The 27,639-nt window shown below is 47.7% G+C and overlaps 1 protein-coding gene across 8 annotated transcripts in view; it reads left to right on the plus strand.

Moving 5' to 3' along the window:
* Nucleotides 1-16,286, plus strand: part of IDO2 (indoleamine 2,3-dioxygenase 2) — a 67,542-nt gene extending 51,256 nt beyond the window's left edge. For 7 of the 8 annotated variants that reach the window (XR_016230082.1, XM_008273930.5, XM_002720799.6 and 4 more), the window contains 2 exons: nucleotides 14,348-14,496; nucleotides 15,724-16,286. Coding sequence is in view for 7 of the 8 variants with exons in the window: in XM_008273930.5 (XP_008272152.3) it covers nucleotides 14,348-14,496; nucleotides 15,724-16,079 (505 nt within the window). In the remaining variant the exon portion in view is untranslated. Of the gene's footprint in view, nucleotides 1-888; nucleotides 4,905-14,347; nucleotides 14,497-15,723 lie in introns of those variants that run through there. The other variant, XM_089327363.1, reaches the window with a different exon arrangement.
* Nucleotides 16,287-27,639: the final 11,353 nt, after the last annotated feature.

Here is a 27,639-nt window from a genome sequence, read left to right on the forward strand (position 1 = left end):
TTCCCAGGCACAGTAACAGGAAGCTGGATTGGAAGCAGAGCAGCTGGGACTTGAACTAGCAGTCTGACATGGGATGCCAGTGTCTCAAGTGGCAACTTAACCTGCTACACCACGACATTGGCCTCTGACTCCTTTTAAGAATCTTACGTGATTAGATTCAGCTCTCCTAAGATAATCTCCCATGACTTCCTATATGAAAGTCAATGCAAGAGTAACCTTGATTATGATTGCCTAGTTGCTTTTGCCAGGCTGTATAATATAGCATTTTGATAGACACAATATCTCATAATAATAACAGTCTGGAATTAGCACTTGAATCTTGGGAAATCATTCAAGGGAATAAACTAACTGATTACGCCTAATATCAGAAGTATCTGATTAGGGCAAAATGTACATTCTAAGATCTTCATGTTTGCATGGATATCAGAGTTGACTATTCGAATTAAATTCTGGGGGCCTGCACTGTGGTATATAGCAGGTAAAGCCGCCACCTGCATTGCTGGTATCCCATATAGGCACTGGTTTGAGTCCCAGCAGCTCCATTTCCGATCCTGCTCTCTGCTATGGCATGGGAAAGCAGGAGAAGATGGCCCAAGTCCTTGGGCCCCTGTACTCATGTGGGAGACCCTTAGGAGGCCCCTGGCCCCTGGCCCCTGGCTTTGGATCAGCGCAGCTCTGTTGCGGCTAATTGGAGAGCAAACCAGCAAATGGAAGACCTCTCTCTCTCTCTCTCCCTCTCTGCCGCTCCTTCTCTGTGTAACTCTGACTTTCAAGTAAGTAAATAAATCTTTAAAAAAGAAAGAAATTCTGTGTCAGAGACATGTTTTATCTGTGATCCACATAAATGCCTTCCCTCTGATCTTCAAAATATGCCCCATGTGAAAACAGTGGAAGATGCTCCAAGTGCTTGGGCCCCTGCACCCATGTTGGAGACCCAGAAGAAGCTCCTGGCTCCTGGCTTCATCCTGTCCCAGTCCCAGCTGTTGTGGCCATCTGGGGAGTGAACCAGTGCATGGAAGATCTCCACCCCACCCCACCCCATAATTCTGCCTTTCAAATAAATAAATAAAAATATTAAAAATAAAAGAAAAAATATATCCCATGTAGCCAAGTGGCCGGTAGCAAATCCCTGGTACACTGATAAGCATAGATGACCCAAGACATCTGGGTTTTTAAAAATTCTCAGGAGTGCGATTTGTTCTATGTTTGTTCTATCTTCTGTCTACTTGGTTTTTTTGTTTGTTTGTTTGTTTGACAGGCAGAGTGAATAGTGAGAGAGAGAGAGACAGAGAGAAGGTCTTCCTTTTGCCATTGGTTCACCCTCCAATGGCTGCCGCGGCCGGCGCACCGTGCTGATCCGAAGGCAGGAGCCAGGTGCTTCTCCTGGTCTCCCATGGGGTGCAGGGCCCAAGCACTTGGGCCATCCTCCACTGCCTTCCCAGGCCACAGCAGAGAGCTGGCCTGGAAGAGGGACAACCGGGACAGAATCCGGCGCCCCGACCGGGACTAGAACCCGGTGTGCCAGCACCGCTAGGCGGAGGATTAGCCTAGAGAGCCATGGCGCCGGCCCTGTTTACTTGTTTAAAAGTATGTTTACTTAGGACAGTCGAGAGGTGCCGCCCATAGGTGAGAAGGTTGAGAGGTGCTGCCCATGATGAGAAGCGCCACTCACAGAACATTTTGTGGGAGCGTCTCAGCCCTGCAGAAAGGAATGCCATCTCACTGATGTTTTCTGTTTCCACTTCCCTTTTCTTGGGGTTGCTAGAAATGCCCGGCAACAAAATCTAAAAATAACCTTGACTTTGCCGAGATTTAAAGAGAAAATGGTTCCTTTCCTTCACACACTGCAGCCTGGGACTGAGGGGCTGGGAGCAATGCTTTTTTTTTTTTTTCAGGGGAGGAGTTCATGCTGGTGATTTCTCTGTCACCTCCAACATGACTTTGACATACTCTCTCTAGGGTGGGCCATTGAAAAAGAGACTGATTAATGTGTTTTGGCCACTTGAGGTAGCTTATGGCTCCAGGAGACAGAGCTGCATATTCTGAGTATGTAGTTCTGATTCACAGAATGGTGTTTTTTTTTTTTCATTTATTCATTCATGAAATACATAGTGGGATTCACCACAGGCCAGGCACCATGGTGGGTACTGAGAATAGAGCTTTAAAACAAATTGGCGACTTCATCCCAGTGGGTTTACATGCTAACAATGGAGGAGAGACAGTGAATAAACACATTAAAGGCAAGCATTATACAACATATGTTACATAAGCCATATAGAAAAATGTAAAGTTGGATACAGGGATTTGAGAGCATTAGGTGTGGTGACCAGAGTTCTCACTTATTTGTTATGATCCAAGAATGCCACACAGCTAAGTCCCATGTTTTAAAAGCAGATGTATTCTATTTATTCGAAACCAGAGCTACAGAGAGAGAGGAAGAGTCAGACATAGATAGTCCAAATGACTGCAACGGCCAGGGCCAGCCAGCAACCTGGAACTCCATCCAGGCCTTCCAAGGGGGTGGCAGGGGCCCAAGCACCTGAGCTGTTCTCACAGGTGCCTTAGAAGGGAGAGGAGTGCAGCAGCTGGGACAGCCGCGTAACTGCCACACACTGTCCTCACTGCAGGGAGTGAGGGCGTGAGCCACCCAGATTCTGGTCCCAAGCCAACAGAACAGCGGTGCAGAAGACCCTGTGCTGGCAGCATCTCTGTCTGAAATGTCCCCGTAGGCAGAGGATGTCGGCTTCCTTCCTGAGTATGGTAGGCAGTGTTGGCAAGCTCTGAGAAAAATAATGACGTGATTTGTCTTAAGTATGAAGTCACCACTGTAGCTGCTGAGAGGGGAAAACATACCACTGAGCAGAAACTCGACAACCCGGATGGACAGAGGGGAAGTATTTCTGAAGCAGCCCAGGGTGGTGGTTTGGACCAGGGTGGTTGTGGGAAAGGGGTTGAGAAATGGTCAGATGCAGATTGGAGTTACAGATGACAGAATTAGCTGGTGGATTAAACACGCAATCAAAGCGAAAGGGTCAGTTGAAGATGATCCTAAGGTCCCTTGGCCAGAACCATTGGTAGAGAGGAATTGTCTTTACTCAGCTGGGGAAGAAAATAGGTGGAAGGGGTTTGGTGAAGGGGAGGGAAAAATCAGAAGATCAACTTGGAGGTGTGTTCACTCCTGCGGAGGTGTCGAGTAGGCAGTGGTCCGGCTAAGGGTGTTCATTCATACAGTCTGAATTATTTATTTATTTATTTATTTATTTATTTTTTGACAGGCAGAGTGGACAGTAAGAGAGAGGGACAGAGAGAAAGGTCTTCCTTTTTCCATTGGTTCACCCTCCAATGGCCGCTGCGGCCGACACACCGTGCTGATCCGATGGCAGGAGCCAGGTGCTTCTCCTGGTCTCCCATGGGGTGCAGGGCCCAAGCACTTGGGCTATCCTCCACTGCACTCCCAGGCCACAGCAGAGAGCTGGCCTGGAAGAGGGGCAACCGGGACAGAATCCGGCGCCCCGACCGGGACTAGAACCCAGTGTGCCAGCACCACAGGCGGAGGATTAGCCTAGCGAGCCCTGGCGCCGGCCTCATACAGTCTGAATTTTTAAGTCCCTGAGACTACATCAGGTCACTTGGGAAATGCAAGTAGTGAGAAGTCTAGGGATTGACTCTCGTGACAGTCCAACCTTTAGAAGTATTCAAGATGGGAAGGAGCAGGAAAGAGATTGAGGCCACCGTGCGAGACCTAACACGGGTACAGAGAAAACAGGGGTACTGAGCAAGTGTCCCCGTGTGACTGGGCCATCTCTCACCCGACAGCAGTCGTGTCTCTCATATTTCTTCCCCATAAAGTGTTCAGAAATGTTCTTAGACCCGGGTCCCCACATTTGACAAATCACAGAACCGCCCTGGAGTCCATTGCATTCCTCTGACAGCTGTAGGAGACAGGGATAAATTGGGGAGACTGAGGCCCAGAAAGATTTAAAGCCAGAAAGCAGTCAGAGGAGGAGCAGGGATTCCAACTTGCTCTGATTGATGGTGTGAAAATGGCCAAGTACACTGAATGCATTATCAATATGTTAGAGCACTGGACAGGCAGTATTCTAATCAGTAAGGAAGCCAGAAAGGGAGGAAGATACTAACATCACTCCAATGAGGACACTCAGGTGCATGGAGGTTAGTAAGTCAAGACTCAATACAAAGCAAAGCTGAGGTTAAATTCTCCGTCTGCCCTGAGTCGAGCCCTTCCTTCTAACAGCCGCAGCCTGGTGTCATCTACAAGTACTCCACACGTCGGATCTCCTCCTGGCTCCTGCCACCTGTGCCCTGCCCTGCTCTCCCACACCCTGTCTCTTTCCAAAGGGACATCACGCCAACTGCAAAGGCTACTCTGCTGCTCATCCAGAGAAAACTCCAAACATCCCCGAAAGTAACTAACCGCTGCTTACAGCATCTGCAGCCGCAGGGCGTGATTTGAGAAGGGTCATGTGCAGCAAGCAGAGCCGCCATCTGTGCTGTCATGTGTGCCTGTGATGTGTGTGGGTCCCTTCCCTTGAGCCAAACAACTTGCAGAATCACAGACGGAAGGTGAAACATCAGTGGAGATCTGCTATTTAAACTGTGGTAGTGGCAAAGGAAACTTGCTCCAGGCCATAAGAAGAAAAGATAGTTTTTTCTTAGTAAAAATAGAAATCCACATATGGTGTCTTGGGAAAATGAAAATACAGAATTATAAGTTCGGGGTTCAAGTTCTGGTTTCACCAGTCTTTATGTGATCCCTGAAACTCAGCTGATTTGAGGTTTTGTTTATTTATGAAATAAGACGATAGATACCTCCCCACATCTATGAAAGCACTTCCAAAAGTCTGTGGAAAATGAATAAAAGGTAACTTTATTTTTGTGCAAAAGTATTTTGCCATGTTTTTCCATTTGTAAATAGTATGTGTGTATTTATATTTACATATATACATATATAAACACATATATTACATATGTTAATTAAAGGGTGAAGACACACTTGCAAATTGCAAATATCTAAATATGGCACACACACACACGTATAAATTTCCACACATGGGACAAATGTGCTGTTTGTTTTCCGAGTTAATTCGCTTGACATTATGATCAGTTCCATCCATTTTGCTGCAAATGGCAGGCTTCTTTTTGATGGATAGGTACTATTCCATCATGTATATTGTCTACATTTTCTTCACTCCTTCGTCCATTGATGGACATTTAGGTTGATTGCATGTCTTTGCTCTTGTGAATTGGACTGCAATAAACGTGAGGATGAAGTTGTATCTTTCATGTGTTAACTTCGTTTCCTTTGACTATATTCCCAGAAGCAGGATAGCTGGCTCAAATGGTAGCTTTGTCTTCAGGTTTGCTTCTGAAGAATCTCCATGCGGCTTTCCATAACGGCTGTACTAATTTGCATTCACACCAGCAGCATATTAGGGTTTCCTTTTCTACACACCCTTACCAACACTTGTTATTATCTGACTTCTCAGGAGTAGCCATTCTAACTGGAGTGAGATGATACCACATCATGGTTTTTATTTGCATTTCCCTGATGGCTAGTGATCCTGAGCATTTTTTCATGTGTTTGTTGACTGTATTTCTTCTTTTGAAAAATGTCTGTTCAGTTCCTTTGCCCATTTCTTAACCAGATTGCTTGTTAGGTTGTTTATGAATTTTTTGAACTGCTTATACATTTTGGATATTAATCCTTTATCAGATGCATAGTTTGCAAATACATTCTCTTCTCTCATTCTTTAGGTTGTCTCTTCACACTATAATTATTTCCTTTGCTGTGCAGAGCTTCTTAGTTTGATATAACCTCGTTAGTTTATTTTTAGTTTTGTTGCCTGTGCTTGTGGTGTCTTAGTAAAGAAAACCGTTGCCTATACTGATGTCTTGGAGTATTTTCCTTTAGTAGTTTCATGGTTTCAGGCCTTCCCTTTAGATCTTTGATCTGTTTTGGATTGGTTTTTGCTTAGTAAGGTAGGGTTCTTGAGGAAATCCAGTTTTCCCAATACCATTTATTGAAGATACTGTCCTTTCTCAGAATGTGTTTTCAGCATCTTTTCAAAGGTGGGTTGATCGGAAATTCATGCATTCTTTCCCGGGGTTTCTGTCCTGTTCTGTCAGCCTATGTGTCTACTTTTATGCCAGTATCATGCTGTGTGGCATCCAATAGCCCTGTAGTAGATCTTGAAATCTGGTATTGTGATGTCTCTGGCTTTGTTTTTAGTCAAGATTGCTTTGGCTATTCTAGGTCTTTTGTGTTTCCATATGAATTTTAGTATTGTTTTTTCTAAGTCTGTGAAGAACGTTATTGAGATTTTGATGGGAGTTGTATAGAATCTTTAGATCTCTTTAGGTAGTATGGGCATTTTAATCATACCAGTTCTTTCAATCCATGAGCATGAGAGGCCTTTCCATTTTTTGTGTGTCTTCTTCAATTGCTTCCATGTGTTTCATAATTTTCATGGTAGAGTTCTTTCACAGCCTTGGTTAAATTTATACCAAGGCATTTATTTTCTTTTTACAGCTATTGTGAATGAGATTTCTCTCACAAGATCTTTTTTAGCAAGATAATTGTTGGTGCATAAAAATGCTACTGATTTTTGTGTGGTGATTTGTTGTCTTACCAGTTCTGATGGTCTCATGGTAGGGTCTTCAGGTTTTTCCTGTATATAGAATTAATGTCATTTGCAAACGGGGATAATCGGACTTCCTCCTTCCCTCTTTGTATGCTTTTAATGCTTTCTCTGATCTAATGGCTCCAGATCAAACTTCCAGAACTATATTTAAGAAGAGCGGCATCCTGTCTAGTTCCAGATTTTAGTGAAAATATTTCCAGCTTTTCTCCATTCAATATGACGTTAGCTATGAGCTTGCCATATATAACCTCAGTTGTACAGAGATATGTTGCTTCTCTGCCTACTTTGTTTAAGGTTTTTAACCGTGAGTAGATGTGATATTTTATTAATGCTTTCTCTCAATCTATTGAGATAATCATATGACTTTTATCTCACATTCTGTTGTGATGTACCACACTTGTTGATTTATGTATGTTGAACCATCCTTACATTCCTGGGGTAAATTGCACTTGGTCAGGGTGAAAGAGCTTTCAGATGTGCTATAGGGTTTGCTTTGCTAGATTTTGTTGGGCACTTTTGCATCAACATTCATTGAGCCATAGTTTTCTTTTTTTGTTGTGGTATCCTTGTCTGGTTTTGAAATTAAGGTAACATTGGCCTCATAGCATGAGTTTGGAAGGATTTCCTCCCTTTCAAACATTCAGAACAGTTTGAGAAGAATTCGTGCTAGTGTTTCTTTCAAAGTTTTGTAGAATTCAGCAGTGACGCCATCTGGTCCTAGGTTTTGCATTGTTTGGAGACTACTACTGATTCAGTTTCATCATTGATTATTTGATCTGGTTTTCTGTGCTTTCATGATCCAACTTTAGTTAGTTATATGTTTTCAGAAATTTGTCCATTTCTTGCACATGTTCCAATTTCTTGGCATATAGTTGTTCTTAACAGTTCCTACTGGACTTTTTGTGTTTCTGAAGTATTGGTTATAGTATCTCCTTTCATCTCTGATTGTACTGATTTGAGTCTTCTCTATTTTGTTTTGTTTAGTTTGTCTAGCAATTGATCAATCTTGTTTATCTTTTCAGAAAACCAACTCTTCATTCCATTAATCTTTTGTGGGTTTTTAAATTTCTACTTTATTTTTTCTCTAATTTTTATTATTCTTTTTCTTCTACTAAATTTGCATTTGGTCTGTTCTTGATTTTCTGAATCGTTTAAATGCATCAGTAGGTTATTTATGTGATGCTCTTCCATTTTTTGATGTAGGTTCTTATAAACTTTCCTTTTAGTACTGCTTTTGCTGTATCACATAAGTTTCATTCATGGTGTTTACATTTTCATTAGTTTCAGGGACTTTTTAAATTTCCCCTTTCATTTCTTTTTTTTTTTTATTTTTTTTTATTTTTGACAGGCAGAGTGGACAGTGAGAGAGAGAGACAGAGAGAAAGGTCTTCCTTTTGCCGTTGGTTCACCCTCCAATGGCCGCCGCGGCCGGCGCGCTGCGGCTGGCGCACCACGCTGATCCGATGGCAGGAGCCAGGAGCCAGGTGCTTTTCCTGGTCTCCCATGGGGTGCAGGGCCCAAGCACCTGGGCCATCCTCCACTGCACTCCCTGGCCACAGCAGAGGGCTGGCCTGGAAGAGGGGCAACCAGGACAGAATCCGGCGCCCCAACCGGGACTAGAACCTGGTGTGCCGGTGCCGCTAGGTGGAGGATTAGCCTAGTGAGCCGCGGCGCCGGCTCCCCTTTCATTTCTTCAATGACCTATTGCTCTTTTGGGAACATGTTGTTCTGTCTCCGTATATTGTATAATTTCAAGAATTTCTTTTCTTGTTAATTTCCAGCTTTACTACACCATAGTTAGAAAAAGATACATTATCTGATTTCAATTTCCTAAAAAATTTGTTGAGGCCCCGGGCTGTGTTGCAACAGGTTAAAGCCCTAGCCTGCAGCTCAGGCATCCTATATGGGTACCAGTTCAAGTCCTGGCTGCTCCACTTCCTATTCAGTTCTCTGCTAATGCACCTGGGATAGCAACTGAAGATGGCCCAAGTCCTTGGGCCCCTGTATTCATGTGGGAGACCCAAAAGAAGCTCCTGGCTCCTGGCTTCAGATCAGCTCAGCTCAGCCACTTCAGCCATTTGAGGAATGACCCAGAGGATGGAAGACTCTCTCTCTCTCTCTCTCTCTCTCTCTACCTCTCTCTACCTCTTTCTGTAACTCTGTCTTTCAAATAAATAAATCTTAAAAAAAAAAGAAATTTGTTGAGACTTGTTTTGTAGCCCAGTATTCAATCTATAGAATGTTCTACGTGCTGATGAAAAGAATATATATTCTATAGCTGAAGGGTGAATGTTCTGTAACTCTGTTAGATCCATTCCATCTATAGTGTAGATTAACTATTTATTGTTGTTGTTTTGTCTGGTTGCTCTGCTCATTTAATGAATCTGGGATGTTGAAGTCCCCCAATAGTATTGTGTTAAAATTTACACTTTCCTTTTAGATCTATAAACATACCCAGGTTCTGTCAACCTGGGTATGTCCGCATTAGGTGCCTGCACATTTATAGTGATCATATCTCTTTGTTGAACTGATCACTAGGCCATTAGATAGTGATCTTGTCTCTTTCAACCGTTTTTGTCTTAAGGTCTATTTTATCTAAGTATAGCTACTTTTGTTCACTTTTGATTTCCACCTGCATGGAATGTTTTGTTCCATCTTTCCCCTTTCAATCTGTGTGTGTTCTACTGGTGAAATGAGTTTCTTGTAGGCAGCATATTTTTTTAAAGATTTATTTATTTACTTGAAAGAGTTATACAGAGGAGAGAGAGAGAGAGAGAGAGAGTCTTCCATCCACTGGTTCACTCCCCAATTGGCCACAACGGCCGGAGCTTTGCTGATCTGAAGCCAGGAGCCAGGAGCTTCTTCCAGATCTCCCGCATGAGTGCAGGGGCCCAAGGACTTGAGCCATCTTCTACTGCTGTCCCAGGCCACAGCAGAGAGCTGGATCAGAAGTGGAGCGTCCAGGACTCGAACAGCTGCCCATATGGGATGCAGGCACTTTACCCACTTTACCCAGGTGGCTTTACCCAGGTGGCTTTACCCACTATGCCACAGTGCCAGCCCCAGCATATTTTTTTAAAAAATCCATTCAACCAATCTGCATATTTTAACTGGGGAATTGTCCATTTACATTCAAGGTTTATAATGATAAGTAATGATGTGGTTCTGCCATATTTCCTTTAAATTCATTTTGTTTATTTTGAATATCTTTTGTTCTTTTTCTAGTAGTTTTCATACTTCTTTCCTAATGAGGATTACGTTTCCTAGTTTCTGTATGGAGTACGTCCATAAGTATCATTTGTAAGGCTGGTCATGTGGTAGTGAATTTCTTCAGTTTTTGCTTGTCTTGGAGTCTTTCTTTCTCCTTCAATTATGAAACAGAACTTCACTAGGTAAAGCATTCTTGGTCGGACAATTTTATATTCAGGACTTGGACAAAATCTCTCTAGTTAATCTGATTAGAAATCCTTTCAATGTGACCTGACATTTCTAAAATCAGAATTCTCCCTGTGTGTTGTACACTTGAAAGCTTGACTGCAGTGTATTGTGGTGAGGTTCTCTTCTGACCACGTCTAACTGAGTTCCTCTGAGTGTCTTACGTTTGGATGTTCATATCTTTCTCCAAATTTGGGAATTTTTCTGCTATTTTTCACTGAACAAACTTTCTAAGCCATTCTTTTTTTTCCCCGTTCCTTTGGAGACTCCCAAAACTCAAATGTTGGTTTGTTTGATGGTATCCCAGAGACCCTGAACATTGTTTACGTTCTTCTCAATTCTTTTTTTTTTCTGGTCCGTCTGAGATATTTCAAAGGCCTGTCTTCAGGATAAGATATTTGTCCTCTGCTGGATCTAGTCAGTTGTTGAAGTTTTCAACTGCTTCTTGTATTTGACTCATTTCTACTATTTGTGTTTGAGTCTCAAGACTTATTTCTCTTTGCTGAAGTTCTCTTTCATATCATGCATTGATTTCCTAATTTCATTTAACTGTTTATCAGTAGTCTTTTTAATCTCTGAGTACCCTTATTATACTCATTCTTTTGAATTCTTTGTCAGGGATTTCATCGGTCTCCCTTGTTTCATGGTCTGGTACTAAAGTGTTGTTGTGTTTGTTTAAGGAATAACGCTGCCTTGATTTTTCATGTTTCTTGTGTTCCTGTGTTGACTTTGGGGGAGGATCTGGGGTTCAGTTATTTCTCTTCCTTGTGAAGGATGACTTTCACGGACTGAGCAGTTTTCTGAAGATGTGCCTTTAGGTGTGGATTTGGTAGCCTATTTCAGCTTTCGTTCTAGTTGGTCTCCACAGTACAATCTCCCTGCACCTGTTTTTGCCATACTCATTCGCAGCAGTTGTAGGGATTTGGAATGTTCCTAGGTCCCAGGGTCCCAGGGCAGTTGCTCAGATCACCATTGCACAGGTCCCCAACTGTCTTTCCAAGGGGTACTGGAATCATGATCCTGGGTGTTGGGAGCAGGTCCTTGCTGATGCCACAGATGAGCCTGACACACAGGCTCCCAGGCAGAGCTGGAGCTGGAGATCAGTACCCACTCTGGGAGCTGGCTGGGCTCAAGACTCCCAACCACTGCTGGACTCCAGGGCCCCAAGAGTAGTTCTAATGCTGAGCAGGGTAGGCAAGTTTCCAAGACACTGTCTGAGTGAGTGGCTGGATTCTCAAGAGTGACATTGGTCAGCGCCGCGGCTCACTAGGCTAATCCTCCGCCTTGCGGCGCCGGCACACCGGGTTCTAGTCCCGGTTGGGGCGCCGGATTCTGTCCCGGTTGCCCCTCTTCCAGGCCAGCTCTCTGCTGTGGCCTGGGAGTGCAGTGGAGGATGGCCCAGGTGCTTGGGCCCTGCACCCCATGGGAGACCAGGATAAGTACCTGGCTCCTGCCATCGGATCAGCGCAGTGCGCCGGCCGCAGCACACCGGCCGTGGCGGCCATTGGAGGGTGAACCAACGGCAAAGGAAGACCTTTCTCTCTGTCTCTCTCTCTCACTGTCCACTCTGCCTGTCCAAAAAAAAAAAAAAAAAAAAGAGTGACATAGGCCCTGAGACAGCAGAGAAAGCATCCCCAGACCCCTCTCTGTGGGCTACATGCTAAGCTAGGAGAGGTACAGGAATGCCAGGCCATAGCCCTGAGCAAACAGCAGCACACTAGCCTTTTAGAGGTAAAGAAACCGGGCAGCTTCTGAAGAAGGGACTGGAGCCCTGAGATCTGTGATGGACCTGGGCAGGCAGGATACAGAAATCCATACCCAGAACTCCCAGTAACGGAGCTGTATGCTGGGCTAGGTGTGGCCCAAAAAACCTAAACCAGAGTCGCAAGTGAGCATGCAACGTGTTGTGCTGGGAGGGACAGAGAAAGCCCGTGCTGGATGCAAGGGAGAGTGCTGAGACCTGGACTGAGCAAAGACTGGAAACCCAGGCTGCTGCATGTGGGAGGGGAAGAGCCTAGAGTGATGCCCAGGATCGGAAGGTGCAGAGATCTGGCTGCTGTCAGTGGGAGAGAGCCACGCAGCATAGACCTCAACCTGCAGCCTCTTAGCTCTGCTGCTGTTGGGAATGGGGAGGGTGCACTACCCATTCCAAGCTCACTGCTCTGAGTCTGTTGACCCCCCGCCCCAGAACACTGTACAGGGTGTGGGGACACTCCCTGCTGCACACTCAGACCCTGCTGCAAGAACTGTCCCCAGTGCACAGGCAGCTCGGAGCCTCTGTGGGCGGATGGGGCAGAACCGTGGGAACCCTGACTGGATCACACAGATCAAGTGGCTGCAAGCAATGTTGTGAGGAAAGGTGGCAGGGGAGGCAGCGGGGAAGAGGGCCATCTCCTTCTCTCCAGGGTCCTGAGGGCTGGGTATCCTAGTTGTCCTGCTGCTGCTGTCCCCTGAGGTGCAGAATGCCGCATGGGCTAGGGTGCTGGGCTCATGCAGGTGCTACCAGGTCCAGCTGTGGCTGTGAGGCTCAGTCTTCCTGCCAGGGGCCAGAGATGTGGGCAGGGTCCCTGGGAAGGAGACCTGCAGAGACCTCTGTCTCCTAGCCCAGTTCGGATTCCTGCAGTGACTCCTTTGTCCAGCTGGAAGCCACTGTGGCTCCCTGTGCTCTGAGGATGGAGAGGGAGCGGAAAGTGTGGGTTGCTCTCTGAAGCATCTGGGAGTTTTCCAGGGAGCTCTCCTGGTCTGGGGGGACGGATTTCTCTCTACAGGGGACTGGGGCTCCCCTGCTCACGCCTCCTCCTGCCTCAGGCAGTCCCCCCAGCTAGGGGGCCAGGTATTCAGTTCCCAGGTGGCCTTGTGCCTTTCTGTGCTGCCTTGCCTGGTCTCTGAGACCTACTGTGCCTCAACTGTTCCCTTACTCCGTTCAGGTGCTCACTCCAGATGTGACCACTGAACTTTCTTATTGGTCTTTCTTGAAAACTTTGGCGCAAAAATATTTTTCTGAAATTCATGCACACAAGACATCTTTTTAAAAGTTCATGAAAATGAGTATTACCAGAACAAAGGCTATGCATGAATGTCAAAGATTTTTCTGCACCATAATAAACTTATCTTTTACCTACATTTTCCATGAAATCTTTGAGGTGCCCTTATATACTCACACAAGGCCAAGTGAGAGAAACGCCCCGGGATGTGCTCTGTAAACCGTCGAGTTGTAGATGCGAATGGATCGTGCTCTTGTGACTGTTTCTGTGCTGTTGTGGAGTCACCCACACACACTGTGACTGCTGAGCAAAGTCACACTCAAGGGAGTGAGGGAATCAGATGGGGAGAGAAAGCGCGGAGGGGTGACTCAGAAAATAGTGAAAGAAGGTCGTCAAGGAAACAGAAGAGGAAGAGAAGGGAAGGGGAAGGAGGTGAGGGGGTGAAAGCCCACTTCATCTGGGCATGCCTGAGAGCCCCGGAGTTCCAGCCCTTCTGCGTCTCCCTGACTGTGGCCTCTGTTGGGTTCTCTCTTTGGGGCACCCGTATCATTCACCTTAATCTCAACACCTGTGGCCTTTGACAAAGGCGTTCTCCCAAAGTAAGGCACCACCTGTGACTGACAATGTAATGTGACAGTTGTGACAGTTTAGCACTGTGATTGTTTCAGGGAAGGGCAAAGGGGTGTGTGTGTGTGTGCATGTATGTACACCTGTGTGTGTGCATGTGTGTATGCGTGCATGCATGCACATCGTGTGTGCCCATATATGTGCACACATGCAAATGTGCGTGAATGTGGACGTGCTGTGTGTGCGCAGATGTGTGTTCATACATGTGCACACACATGTGTGTACCTCTGTGTGTGTGTGTGTGTGTGTGTGTGTGTGTGTGTGAAGCTGTGCTGCTGGAGCTGCAGCTGCCAGGTTGTCAGGCTGGAGAGTGGCAGAAGAAGTGAAGAAGGTTTGCTAGCGCCCCTGAGTCGTTCCTGGTCGCCCACTGCAACAGCATCTTTGCACTAACCTCTCAGGGAGGACAGCACGGGGCCAGTGGCCACGATGCTACACTGCTCTAAAGAATCCTCTCGGTGCAGAGTGGAAGGGCTGTGACTTAGGGCTGTCACGGGCTGAGTCAGGCAGTGCTGGAGCACGTGTCCAGCATCCGTCCCTCGCTGGACGACCGCCGCTGAAGTCACGCCCGCTTTCCGCGTGCTCTGTGTCCACCGCCAGCCCCGGCACCCCTTTTGCCCTCTCACGTCTCCTCTCGTGCAGATGGAAGGATAACCCGGCAATGCCCATGGGGCTGATCTACGAAGGCGTCTCGGAAGAACCCCTGCAGTACTCTGGGGGGAGTGCAGCTCAGAGCACCGTGCTCCACGCCGTGGACGAGTTCTTAGGCATTCGCCACAGCCAGGAAAGCGGTGAGTCACTTTTTAAAAATTTGCTTTTTTTTTAAATTTTCATAAAGAGTAAAGGAAGGATAAACAAAGAGGTGTTTTTAAGCAGGCAGTAAAACCAGTGTAGAGGAAAATGCCATAAGGTCCATACTTCCCGTCAAACAGGAAGTGGTGTGTTTTCCTTTCGTTACTGTGTCAAGTCCATCGAGAGCTGATCTCCAGGTAGTACCTGCTTTCATTTCCAAATCTGAAAACGTTTCCGAATTCCCAGCTGTTCGCTGACTTGGGGTTGGGTTCCTGGGCAGTAGCTCTGTCTTCTGACATGGAGGTGAGATCTGGAGTTTAAAGCCTGGGAGGCCATGTGGGTGAGCCTGGAGCCGGCCACCTTGGACCTTGCCTCCTCCACTGAAACCCACCCTCAACGGTAGAACATTTGGAGAAACCCGCTTAGACCAGATGATGAATTTGGTGCTTCAGAGGCTGGAGATTTGCCTGCCTCAAACGAAGGGCTTGCCAGATGCAAAAATGGGACCTCTTCTTGCAAAGTTTTCCAGCTGGATTGGGGGAGAAATCACTGGAACTTTGGGTGAGGGAGTCCCATGTCACCCCCGAATGTCCATTCTCTAGAACTGGGATAATTTTTCATGGATTTGTGTATTTGGTGAGGTTCATAGTTGATTGACCATGCTTAGCACTAAGCATGCAATGAACTGTCTGCAAACAGCTATTATTTTTAAACAACTTCGCTTCCAGAGCCTGTTACTGAAACAGTTGTTCATCCTTTGTCTCTCGGCCCTTCTACGCCCTATAAATTCTCTCCTCCTGAGCACGACTTTCAAAACAACGTGCTCAGGAAACAAAATCCTCTGGAATATTTAGCTGATCAGTTAGAGGCAGGTTTTTACGTCGGGGGACACCCCTCACAGTGGCCAGCAACTGGTCATTTGGCCCTCCTTTGGCCGATGATAAATATCTGCAGGCTAGCTGACAGGTCTGATTCCAATTCAGTGATTGGAATGTCTTTGCTGCTTTGACTGTCAACAGTCCAAAACACGCATGTGAGTGGTGAAGTTTGGGAGGCTATGTGGGTGAGCCTGGTGCGGGCAAGTATACTGGGTAAGAGCCCCAGCAGCTAGCATATGGGGAAGGCCACCAGCAACAGTGACTGGTGCTCCACCTCTAGGAGAGCAGGGCAGGCGGCCCTGGATTTCCTAGTGCAGCTCTGATGTTGCCCTGGGCTTTTTCTTTCAGCTGATTTCCTGTGCAGGATGAGAGACTACATGCCGCCTTCTCATAAAGCCTTCCTAGAAGACATCCACTCGGCTCCTTCCCTGAGGGACCACGTCCTGTCCTCCGGCCATGGCCCCCTTCGGACAGCCTATAACCAGTGTCTGGAGACCCTGGCAGAGCTGCGTAGCTATCACATCACCATAGTAACCAAATACCTTGTCACAGCAGCAGTGAGAGCAAAGAGCAGGGGGTTGAGCCCCCTCCCCGGGCCACCACGGGCTTTGGAAGACAGGGGCACGGGCGGAACTCAAGTTCTGAGCTTCCTGAAGAGTGTCAGGAACAGGACCTTGGAGATGATCCTCCAGCCGAGTGGCTGAGCGTCTTGCCTGCTCCCCTGCCGTGCACAGCTCTTGCGGAGGGCAAGAGAACACGGGTGCAAAAGGGACCTCAGCCCCGTGCCTGTCTCAGCTGTCATCTCAGAGTTTCACTGGATGGGGATGCCCCATTCTCTTCCAACACCTAAATTTCAACAAATACATTTGCCAATAAACAGATCACCTTCTTGATTTCTTTAACAAAACAAATTCCCTTAATGATCTATTGAGTTCCTACTAAGCATTGACTCAGAGCTTGGTGAAGCTCTCTTCCTCCTGAACATGCTATTTTGTGGCAGGAGGTTGGAGGTGCGGAGGGAAGAGAATGTGCACAGTAAAGATTTGGAAGTCACCAGCAAAGAAGAAGTGGTTCATGACATAGAAGAGAATTTTCCTCATGGTGGATAGACTTGCAAGGTCTATTTTAATTCCTTTATTTTCAGAAGAATTAGTCTTTCTCCTTACACTGAAAACTCTGTGTTTGCAAAATGAGTGAACTGACCCTTTGGAAGCAAATGCTAAATCGCCATGTTTAGTTACGTAGAGAAATGCCACTATTTTTATTGACCTTGTTTCTACATCAAGATCTCATTCAGCCTGACAGTAGAAAACCAGAAATCTCGAGTCACATCAATTTAGAGTAAATTCTGTTAAGGTAGGGTCGCCCTCCACCAGGCACCCAGAAATGTACTGAGACGGCATCAAAATTCCACTGGTCCTGCTAGTGTCAGAGTGTCAGGGAGAAGTACCAGACCACTGAGAAAGTTCGCTCCAAGCTAGCATCTGTTACGAAGGCCCCATCCCCACGAACACTGGTCGTGTTAGATATCCGGCATGCCCCATCCTGTCTAAAATGTCTTCCGGGGCAGGCATTTGGCCTATCAGTTAAGACATGGATCAGGCTGCCCACATGCCCCACTGGAGTGCCAGGGTTCGATTCCCGAGTCTGACTCCTGATTCCAACTCCATGCAAATACAGACCCTGGGAGACAGTAGTGATGGCTCCAGTAATGGGGCTCCGGCCAACTATGGGAGATCTGCATTGATCTGGTTTTGACCGTAACCCAGCCCACCCACTGTGGGCCTTTGGAGAGTGAACCGACAGATGGTAGAGCTGTCTCTCTGATTCTCTCAAGTATACATGGTGCTAGCAAGGTCGCATCATGACACTTGAAAAACATTTATCTCTTCCTTTATTTCCTAGGAGGATGTGGGTACTGTATACAAGGCTGGCTCCCAGCATCTGCCCAGCCCCCATCACAACCATCTCCATCCTGCAGTGCCAGTGGGTGGGAGGAGAATTCTGACTGCTGTCACCTCTCAGGGCCCTTTGGTAAGAAGACATAAGCCGGTGTCCTCCACCAGGGTACTGATGGAATTTTATTGTCTCATATCCCCAGGGTTTGGCTGGACAAAGTTGAGGCACAGGACACACCAGGGCTAAGGAGCTTCTCTGAGGCATTCACCCATGTTCTTCCCTGCACGTGCCTCTACTTCTCCTCCTGTAATTCAAAGGGAAGAATCTTTTCAGAGTCTGAATGGACCAAGGGAAAGCAGGTCTGGCAATGTCTTCTTGAATATTGGTTAGGTGAGAGTTGTCCCATCTCAAAAGCCCTTTCTCTCCACATGCTGTCTTGGTCTTGTGTGGTGTGTGTGTGTGTGTGTGTGTGTGTTAAGATTAATTTTATTTATTTGAAAAGCAGAATTAACAGAAAGAGAGAGAGAGAGAGAGAGAAATATATATATAGAGAGATCTTCCATCTGTTGGTTTACTCCCCAAATGGTCACAACATCTGGAGCTAGGCCAATCCAAAGCCAGGAGTCAGGAGCTTCCTCTAGGTCTCCTATGTGGGTGCAGGGGTCCAAGTACTTGGGCCATCTTCCACTGCTTTCCCAAGCACATTAGTGAGGAGCTGGGTCAGAAGTGGAGCAGCCGGGACTTGAACTGGTGCCCATATGGGATGCCGGCACTGCAGGTGGTGGCTTTACCTGCTACACCACAGCACTGACCACTCCTTATGCTCTTAACATCTGTGTATATAAAATACATGAAATTCTTCCCTTTATATAAATTTATTTAAAATTAAAAAAATCTGTTCCCCAGGAATGCTCAGAATAATGTTTGAACACCTTTATCTGGGCACCATTGCCCAGCCCGAGCTGACACAGAAAAGAAACCACAGCTTCCCGGGGGGGGGGGGGGGGCGTGAATGATGGGAAGGTGTGGCACCTGACACACTCTCCCTGTACTCTCCAGTAGAGAGAGGCGGTGCTCCTTGCATTATGACGGTGAGGAGTGAGGGGAAGGGATGCCTGGAGGCTGGGGCAGCAGCTTCTGAGAGGAGAGGGCACCTCCCTGACCACCTGCTTTAGCTCACAGCCAGAGGCTCTCCATGCTGGGCGCCGGGCAGGAAATGTCTCTTCATGAAAACAAAAGCTCAACGTCTGAGGCTGGGGAAGAGGGGCACATCTTCACCTGGGGTGAGGGGTTGCGTTCCTGATGCTCTAACCCCTGCAGGTTCACCTTCACCTTGGCTGCCCACGTGTCTAACCACTGCCCGTGAGAAGCAGACTCTCCAAATGTCTGCAATGGCTGGGGCTGGGACCAGCTAAAGCCGGAAGCCAGGGAGTTAATCCCAGGCCCCTTCATAGGCAACAGGGATCCAATTACTGGAGCTGTCACCTGCTGCCTCCCAGAGTGCATGCCGGCAAAAAGCTGGAGTTGGCAAGCAGCGCCGAAACTCTAACCGAGGCTCTCTACTACGGCACGTGCGCATCTTTACCGCCAGACACTCACCCGATTCCTTTTAACCTTGAGGCTGGGACTGGTTTGCAAAGTTTAATTAGACTTTAAGAAAACTGAGGGTGATGTACAAAGCAAACAGAAACAGTAAAGAAACCGCAACTGGCTAGGGTGGCTCACACGTGTTGGATACTCTGTGGCCCCTGGGCCAGCTCTGGGAGGTCAGGACCCCTCCCACAGGACACAGAGACCACGCGACTTACAGACTCGGGGTCACCACGGGAACGCTCACCGACTGCGCTCCCCTCCCTCACTGTTAGTCTGAAATCTGCTTTGAGTTGCCTCCGGATCAGGACTAAAACTGAAATTAAACTGATGGAGGAAGAAAGGAGGAAAGAGAAGTGACAGGAGGAGATGAGGGAAGGAGAGAGGAAGAGTGGGGTGGAAAAGGAAGAATACTTAAAAAACGGTTTGGGGCCAGCATGGTGGCACAGTGGGTAAAGCCATCGCCTGCAGTGCCGGCATCCCATATGGGCGCCAGTTCTAGTCCCAGCTGCTCCACTTCCGATCCAGCTCTCTGCTATGGCCTGGGAAAGCAGTGGAAGATGGCCCAAGTCCTTGGGCCCCTGCACCTGCGTGGGAAACCTGGAAGAAGCTCCTGGTTCCTGGCTTTGGATCAGCGCAGCTCTGGCCGTTGCAGCCGTTTAGGGAATGAACCAGCAGATGGAAGATCCCTCTGTCTCTCTCTCCTCTCTCTCTCTCTCTCTCTCTTTGCAACTTTGCCTCTTTGTAACTCTGCCTTTCAAATAAATAGATAAGTCTTTAAAAACATGGTTGAATGGTTTAAGATCTGGAGCAAGGAACTTTCTGTGTCTACCAATCATTGCTTCCATAAGCGCACTTCACTTACCAAGTCTTGCCTTGCATGTTCTTGGGCACAGGTGTCCTATTTGCTTTGCTAATGAAAGAAACACTCTTTTTTTCCCCCCTTCTCTTCACAGTGAACTTAATAAAAAAGTTGGATATTGGATGTCGTTGTTTCGGAAATCCACTCGCCGATTCGTTTTTGCCATTTAGCATCTGCTCCCCAGTAATATTTTTAGGATGAGTTCTTGCGTGTAAGCATCATCGAAAAATAAATGAAGTGTTTTTTTCAAAGTAATTTCCTTTGTAAACTGACAAATCTAGGAGACCACGTGCTTCTGTGGCAGCTGTGTTGATGTCAGCCCAAGCTCCATGGCGCGCTTGTTTTTAACTGTCTCCTTGCAGGGGCTTCTCCTGCACTGGTGGTGGAAACCGGCAGCCCACAGGGGTCTGCCCTGGGGGTGTCTACTGTTTAGAAAACCAACCAGGGACATGGCATACCAGACAAAATTACAGAAATACCACTAATGCTAATAACAGAACAATGATGCGCATTTATGCTTCCATTTGTCATAAGAGTTGGCTATGAGCTGCCGATGTCAGCTTTTGGGCGAAGAGCCACGACGCTGACTGTGCAAGATTCATGTCATTGGGATTTCATGCTATGTTGATTCTAATCCCCATTTTTCGAGGCCTGCTGTATAGTTTCGGCACGTTTTCCTTGATCTTTTGATGGAAGACGAAAGGTGGGGGCTTCGGTGTCCTGATGGAGGGTTGTCCGGGACGTGGGACTCCCAGTGCAAAGACGAGGACAGACCTGGACAAGACCTGCTGGTGGCCCTCATTGCCTCCCAAGAGTCCCAAACCACTGCCACCACTGGACTGTGCTCTGAGTACCTGCACCCCTAGAATTCTTGGCACAAACAGTCTCAAGGACATTCCTGGGGCCTCACAGTCTCCTCTCTGCATTGGCTTTTGAGGGGGCTTCTGGTATTTATTTTCCACCAGTGTGTAGGGAGGAGGGGGATCTGTAGGAGTGTGCAGATGGAACTTAGCCCCGTGGACTGGGGCGTTTGCACGCATGATGGAGCAAGTCCCTGGGGGTGTGAACCAGAGAAGGATTGGGAAAAGTGGAGCCGGGATCTGAGAACAACTGTCTCCAGGGCTCCATGTTTGACAGGGGATTCTAAGGAATCAGAATTTTCGTGTGAATCTCGACCTCTGGGTGCTTATGCAGGTAAGATGATAGAGTCTCTTTTATTGAGTGGCTTTCTGGAAACGGTAGGCCAATGTCCCTGGCGAGCAAGGTGGTAGGGAGTGGCTAGCAGTCTACTGCATTTTTATCTTAGTTTGTAGGTCTCATCCATGACCACAGGAGGGCAGTAGCAGCCTGCACTACTAAGCTCCAAGCACCTGACAAAGTATAGGCTCTCATATAACCTCCTAGGCCAAATGGTTTCCTTGATTTGGGAAATACCTCTTTCTCTCTCAGTAGCAGGGCTGGGAGGGCCTTCAAAATTACCTGACCCAAGGCCTTTCGCCCAGACAGAACCCCATTAAAACAAGCCAGATGGATCTCACTGGGTCCTAAAGCAAATGATATTTTCTTTGTAAAAGTGAATTGGGGCCGGTGCCGCGGCTCACTAGGCTAATCCTCCGCCTTGTGGCGCCGGCACACCGGGTTCTAGTCCCAGTCGGGGCGCCGGATTCTGTCCTGGTTGCCCCTCTTCCAGGCCAGCTCTCTGCTGTGGCCAGGGAGTGCAGTGGAGGATGGCCCAAGTGCTTGGGCCCTGCACCCCATGGGAGACCAGAAGTACCTGGCTCCTGGCTTCGGATCAGCGCGGTGCGCCGGCCGCGGTGGCCATTGGAGGGTGAACCAACGGCAAAAGGAAGACCTTTCTCTCTGTCTCTCTCTGTGTGTCCACTCTGCCTGTAAAAAAAAAAAAAAAAAAAAAAAAAAAAAAAAAAAAAAAAAAAAGTGAATTGGGATATTCTGGGTGGTAGAACTACAGATAATGAAATTTTGCTTTGTAGTATTTTCCTTTATTGAAAAGAAGACGTGCCTATACCATGTACCTACCTGTCTGTCTGTCTGCTTCTCTATCTCTATTAATTGGACGGGATTTCTTCACCCTACCTTGGTAGCCTTGCTGTGTGGGGAAATGTCACCGTCAAGAAGCTGAAATGGAGCCAACTTGTGGAAAGATTAGCAGTAGGATGAGGCCTTGGAAGGGAAGATCCCACACAGCCCAGCAGGAAAAGCGAACGCGCTCACTGCCCTGGGCTTTGATGGAGATTAGTGAGCGTTTGTCTGCAGGAATAGAAAAACATCAAAACACCCTCCCCGAAATCAAGCCTCTCTCCTCTGCCCCCTTGCCAGCGCCAGCCCGGGGTCGAGGGCAGGAGCTGCCTACCTGGAGGTCAGAGGAGCGCTTGGCCCGTGGCAGTCCACGTAAAAATGTTCTCTGTGGCGGTCACTGAAATTACAGGCTGCTCCTCGTCCCCACATGGAACCTTCTTTCAAATCACAAAACCAGCGACTCGCCGCGTCCTACGCCATCGCCTCTCGTCCATGTATCCCCAGTGACTCACAGGGATGCTAACCAGAGGATGAAAGATTCTCAAACAGAACGAATGAGAACAATCCACCCGGATGACTGCACTGCTCAACCCCCACGGCCACTAACACAAACAAGCCGGAGGTCGGCTATGGCAACGCCGAGGATGAAGCCATCAGGGACGTCCCTAGCCTCGGAGCCTTCCCTTCTCGTCTCCTGCCGGTTCCTCCGTTTGACACACCTGTCCTATCGCTGGGTGTCCACTTTAGGTCAGTGACAATGGCGACAGTAGAGGCTATGATGATAAAAAGAAAGAATCAGACCTGGTCTGTGTAGAATAAACACTGTGTAAGTGGCTGCTGCCACTGTTCACGACCAGATTCTGCTGGAGCGTGGTTGAGCAGTGTGGAAGGAAGGAAAGCCAGCTGCCTCGAATTCAGTGCATCAAGTCGCTGGAGAGGCTCATTCAGTTCTCTCCTCTCTGGCTGCACCTGCAAGAGAACTTTATGATCCAAGAACCTCGGAGGAAGGTTGGAAAAATTAAAAAAAAAAAGTCAGTAGTTTGCAGTCTCATCTTTTTAGAGAACTGTTTCTCAGCACTGATTGCTGTCACGTTCACTGTGGAATTTATCCAAGCTTTCCTAAGTTCCAAATGACATAAAATATCCACTTTCAAGACCCAACCGAAGTCGTGTCGGTTGTGGTGTAGGACACATACTCTTTGGAGAACTGGAGACGCAGTGGAATTTGAAGGAGCCAGACGCAGGGTTTAAGAGCTAAGGACTCAGGAAGACATTGGCAGGGGCTGTGACTCTGGGTGAGAGACCGCCATGCCGTAACCTAGTCTCTGGACTAAGTCTCTGGACTTCAAAGAACAGGAGCTCATGTCACACTTCCAACCTCCTCTCTCTGTGCTCCAAGTGCCCCAGGTGGTCACAGCTCTTCTGTCACTTAAAACAATGTTGTGGGGCCAGTGCTGTGGCATAGCAGGTAAAGCTGACTCCTGCAGTGCCAGCATCGCATGTGGGCGCCGGTTCGAGTCCCGGCTGCGCCACTTCCAATCCAGCTCTCTGCTATGACTGGGAAAGCAGTAGAAGATGGCTCAAGTCCTTGGGCCCCTGCACCTGCGTGGGAGACCTGGAAAAAGCTCCTGGCTCTGGCTCCTGGCTTTGGATCAATCCAGCTCTGGCCATTGCGGCCATTTGGGGAGTGAACCAGTGGATGGAAGACCTCTCTGTGCCTCTTCTTCTCTGTATGTGTATAACTCTTACTTACAAATAAATAAATCTTTTAAAAATGTTGCATGCCATGCAATAATTAAAAACATGGATAAAAGTGGTTTCTGCCTCTTGTTTCAAAACATCCAGGAATGCAGTGGTGGCACCATCTACTTATTAGTGACTCCAGTTGTTTTCTCTCTGCCCTGACGTTTGTGGACATTTGTTCATCTCACAGCTTACGCTGGCTGCTGAAGCTCCAGCCTTTGCACCTGCATTCCAAGTGAGGGGGAGGATGGGAAACAAAGATAGCCCTCTGAGTTTTGAAGAGAGTACCAAGAGGTTCCCTACGTATCTTTTGCTTTCTGTTGTCTATATCTCAATTTCTTTGTCCTGGCTACGAGAGAGACTGGCCAATACAGAATTTCAATAGAACAACCAGGCAATCAGCAAAAATGGGGTTCTGTTCCAAAATGAGGGGCACAAATGGTGCAGGAGGCAACAAAACCAATTTCTATCACATACATTTTTCTTTTATTTTTTTTTATTTATTTGACAGGTAGAGTTATAGACAGTGAGAGAGACAGAGAGAAAGGTCTTCCTTCCGTTGGTTCACTCCCCAAGTGGCCGCCATGGCTGGCACTGCACCAATCTGAAGCCAGGAGCCAGGTACTTATCCTGGTCTCCCATGGGGTACAGAGCCCAAGCACTTGGGCCATCCTCCACTGCACTTCCCTGGCCACAGCAGAGAGCTGGCCTGGAAGAGGGGCAACCGGGACAGAATCCGGCGCCCTGACCAGGACTAGAACCCGGGGTGCCGGCGCCGCAGGAGGAGGATTAGCCTAGTGAGCCTCGGCACCAGCCCCATGTTTTTCTTAAATAGAGCAATTTCCTAGTACCTTTCTTGTTGCTCAATGTTTTCCCTCAGAAAAGGATCTACAACTCAGTCCATTATATCAGAGATTGATAAAGGGTGAAAAATTAACGTTGCCTAAGGAATTTGCATTTAATGGGATTAAAAATGTAAGAGAGTTATTACACTTCGCTGGTAAAATTTCAAGGAGGAATGAAGGAGACGAGGGCAGTGTCTGATAGGAAGGAAGCCTGAAATCCGGACGCACAGCCACGTGTTCTGCACCGCCATGAGCCCTGCTGTGCCAAGGCAGCTGCTCTCTGACCGGAAGCAACGCTACCCGTTCTCACAGAGTTGGGAGAAAACGTGCTTTCCACCCCCTCAAGAGCACCATTTATTAAAGAGTACGCACAGGGGACAGGTGCTGTGGCATAGAGGGTAAAGCTACCACCTGCAGTACAGGCACCCCTTATGGGTGCTAGTTCAAGTCCTGGCTGCTCCTCTTGCCATCCAGCTCTGTGCTGTGGCCTGGGAAAGCAGTGGAAGATGTCCCAGGTCCTTGGGCCCCTGCACCCAGTGGCAGACCCGGAAGAAGCTCCTGGCTCCGGTTCAGCACAGCTTCGGCCAATTTGGGAGTGAACCAACGGATGGAAGATCTCTCTCTCTCTCTCTCATTCTCTCTCTCTCTCTCTCTCTCTCTCATTCTCTCTCACTCTCTCTCTCTCATTCTCTCTCTCCTCTCTCCTCTCTCTCTCTCTCTCTCTCTCTCTCTCTCTCTTCCTCCCTCTCCTCCCTCTGTGTAACTCTGATTTTCAAGTTGGGGTGTCACAGCAAGTTCTGATACACTTACCCTAGGAAGAGTGAGCAACTCGGGGTAGAATTCCGAAGTGGGTCTCAGGCTCCCACAGGCCATTACCCACAAGGCCTCTCGCATTCAGCAAAGGGGAAATCACATAGCTGAAGTGGGGAAGCTTCCACCCTTTACAATCTGTAAAGAAAATAGTGCTTGGACAACTCCCAAGCCCATTTCTTTCCAAAAACATGCACAAAAGATAGCTCCCTTGCACCTGTGAGTTGTACCATGAAATTTCAGAAACACGGAACAAATCCCAGTTTCAGGAGAAAGCAATACTGGTGTGAAGTAAGCGAAATAGCAAACATCTGTGATGGCTTGGGCCGAAAGGACAGAGGGAAGGAGATGGGTGCTAGGGCCGTTTGCTCTGCAGAGCCGCGGTGACTGTCTCGGAAGATTGTCCTGGAGTGAACATGCACACAAGTCTGCCGTCTTTCAGCGACACTGCGATCAATGGCTACAAGGCCCCTTCGAAGTCACTGACCATAGGATTGGAAAACGCTTAACGCGAATCAGGATGCTTTTGCCAAGAAATGCAGAACACAGGGCTGAGATGGAGTCTCCCTCCCCTCCATGCGTCCCCCTCAATGGGCCCCCGTGTGGTCTTCTGGGAAATGGCTGTGCAGGATGAATGACCTCCGCGGCAGATTTGCTATGGGGCAGGTGGCAGGTGCGCTTGCCCTGGTACCGGGCCTCGGTCTGTGTGCTAATATCAGCCCATACTTAGTCTAAGTCCCAGTCACTTTACCACCGCTTAGGCTGGACTCTGCCTGTCTACATTGAACACAAGGCTGTCTTCATGACAAATAGGATGATAAGGAACAGAGCAGTCCTATTGTCACAAAGATGTTCACCGGTGCCCTTATGGGATGCCAATGTCACAGGCAGTGGCCTTACCCACTACACTACAACATCGGCCCCAACAAATGACTTAAGTCCACTGGCCGTGGCCTTTTAGAAGTACGCATCTTGATCAGAGCAGAGGAAAATAATTTGGTCGTTTTACAAAAGCATAAAATCAACAGAGAGGGGGCCGGTGTTGTGGCGTAGAGGGTAAAGCTGCCGCCTGCAGTTCTGGTTTCCCATATGGATGCCGGTTCGAGTCCTGGCTGCTCCACTTCCAATCAGCTCCCTGCTGGTGCACCTGGGAAAGCAGCAGAAGATGGCCCAAGTGCTTGGGCCCCTGCACCCATGCAGAAGAAATTCCTGGATCCTGGATTTGGACCAGTCCAGCTCCAGCTGTTGTGGCCATTTGGGGAGTGAACAGATGGAAGATTGGAGGATCTATCTCTCTCCCTTCCTCTTTCTGACTTTGAAGCTCTGCTTTTCAAATAAATGAATAAATCTTAAAAAAAAAAAAAAAGAACACACAGACTAGATTTTATGCTGCCCTACTCAGGACATACTTCAACTGCCTGCTGCTTACAGCATTCATCTCTAGATCATCCAGGCAGCATACACACATGGGTACATGCATGTGCAAACACACACGTGTGCAGATCTGTGTCTGTGCATCTAAGTGTGCACATGAATTCTTTCCATGGGCAACACGCGATCTTGAGTTAATTTCTCCAAGAGTTGTTAGGCTGTCCTGAAGGTTAGATGGCTGGTGCAGCAGCGACACCTCTCTGAGCACTGTGGCTGATCGTTCTCTCATCCGGCACCACAAGCCTTAGGTATTAAATGGTGCGTTGCCATTTGGGTTCCATCATGCCACCAGTATTAACTATCTGAATAGGGGGCTGGTGCTATGGCGCAGTAGGCTAATCCTCTGCCTGCAGCACCGGCATCCCATATAGGCGCCATTTTGACTCCCAGTTGCTCTACTTCCAATCCAGCTCTCTGCTGTGGCCTGGGAAAGCAGTAGAAGATGGCCCAAGTGCTTGGGCCCCTGCCTCCCATGTGGGAAACCTGGAAGAAGCCCTTGGCTTCTAACTGGACCAGCTCTGGCTGTTGCAGCCATCTGGGGAGTGAATCAGCGCATGGAAGACCTTTCTCTCTGTCTTTCCCTCTTTGTCTGTGTCTCTGCCTCCAGTTTTCTTAGCCAATAAATCATATTTTCATTTATTTGTTTATTTTAAAGGCAGAATTACAGTGAGAATGAGAGGAGGAGAGATAGAGACCTTCCATCCTCTGGCTCTCTCTCCAGATGGCCACAATGGAGACCAAACTAAGAGGCTGTCTGCCTCTACCAATGAGCCAGAAGGAACACACAGAGTGTGGCCTTTGGAGACTGGCTGCTTTCATTCAGCATCCTGCCCTTGAGAGCCAGCCAAGCGCTGCTGTGTCAACCGTCCATTTCTTTTGATTGCTGAGTAATATTCCATGACACTGATGTAGCACAGTTCATTTCATCCCCTACCTGCTGTGGGACCTGTTAATACATGTCAGCTTTGGGCCACTTCAAATAAAGCTGCAAGGAAAATTCTTGAACAGATATTTGTGTAGTCGTAATTTTTATTCCCCAGAATACAT

Source organism: Oryctolagus cuniculus, chromosome 2 (assembly GCF_051225735.1).
Source record: "Oryctolagus cuniculus isolate XC-2025 breed Fujian yellow rabbit chromosome 2, ASM5122573v1, whole genome shotgun sequence".
Classification (NCBI taxonomy): domain Eukaryota; kingdom Metazoa; phylum Chordata; class Mammalia; order Lagomorpha; family Leporidae; genus Oryctolagus; species Oryctolagus cuniculus.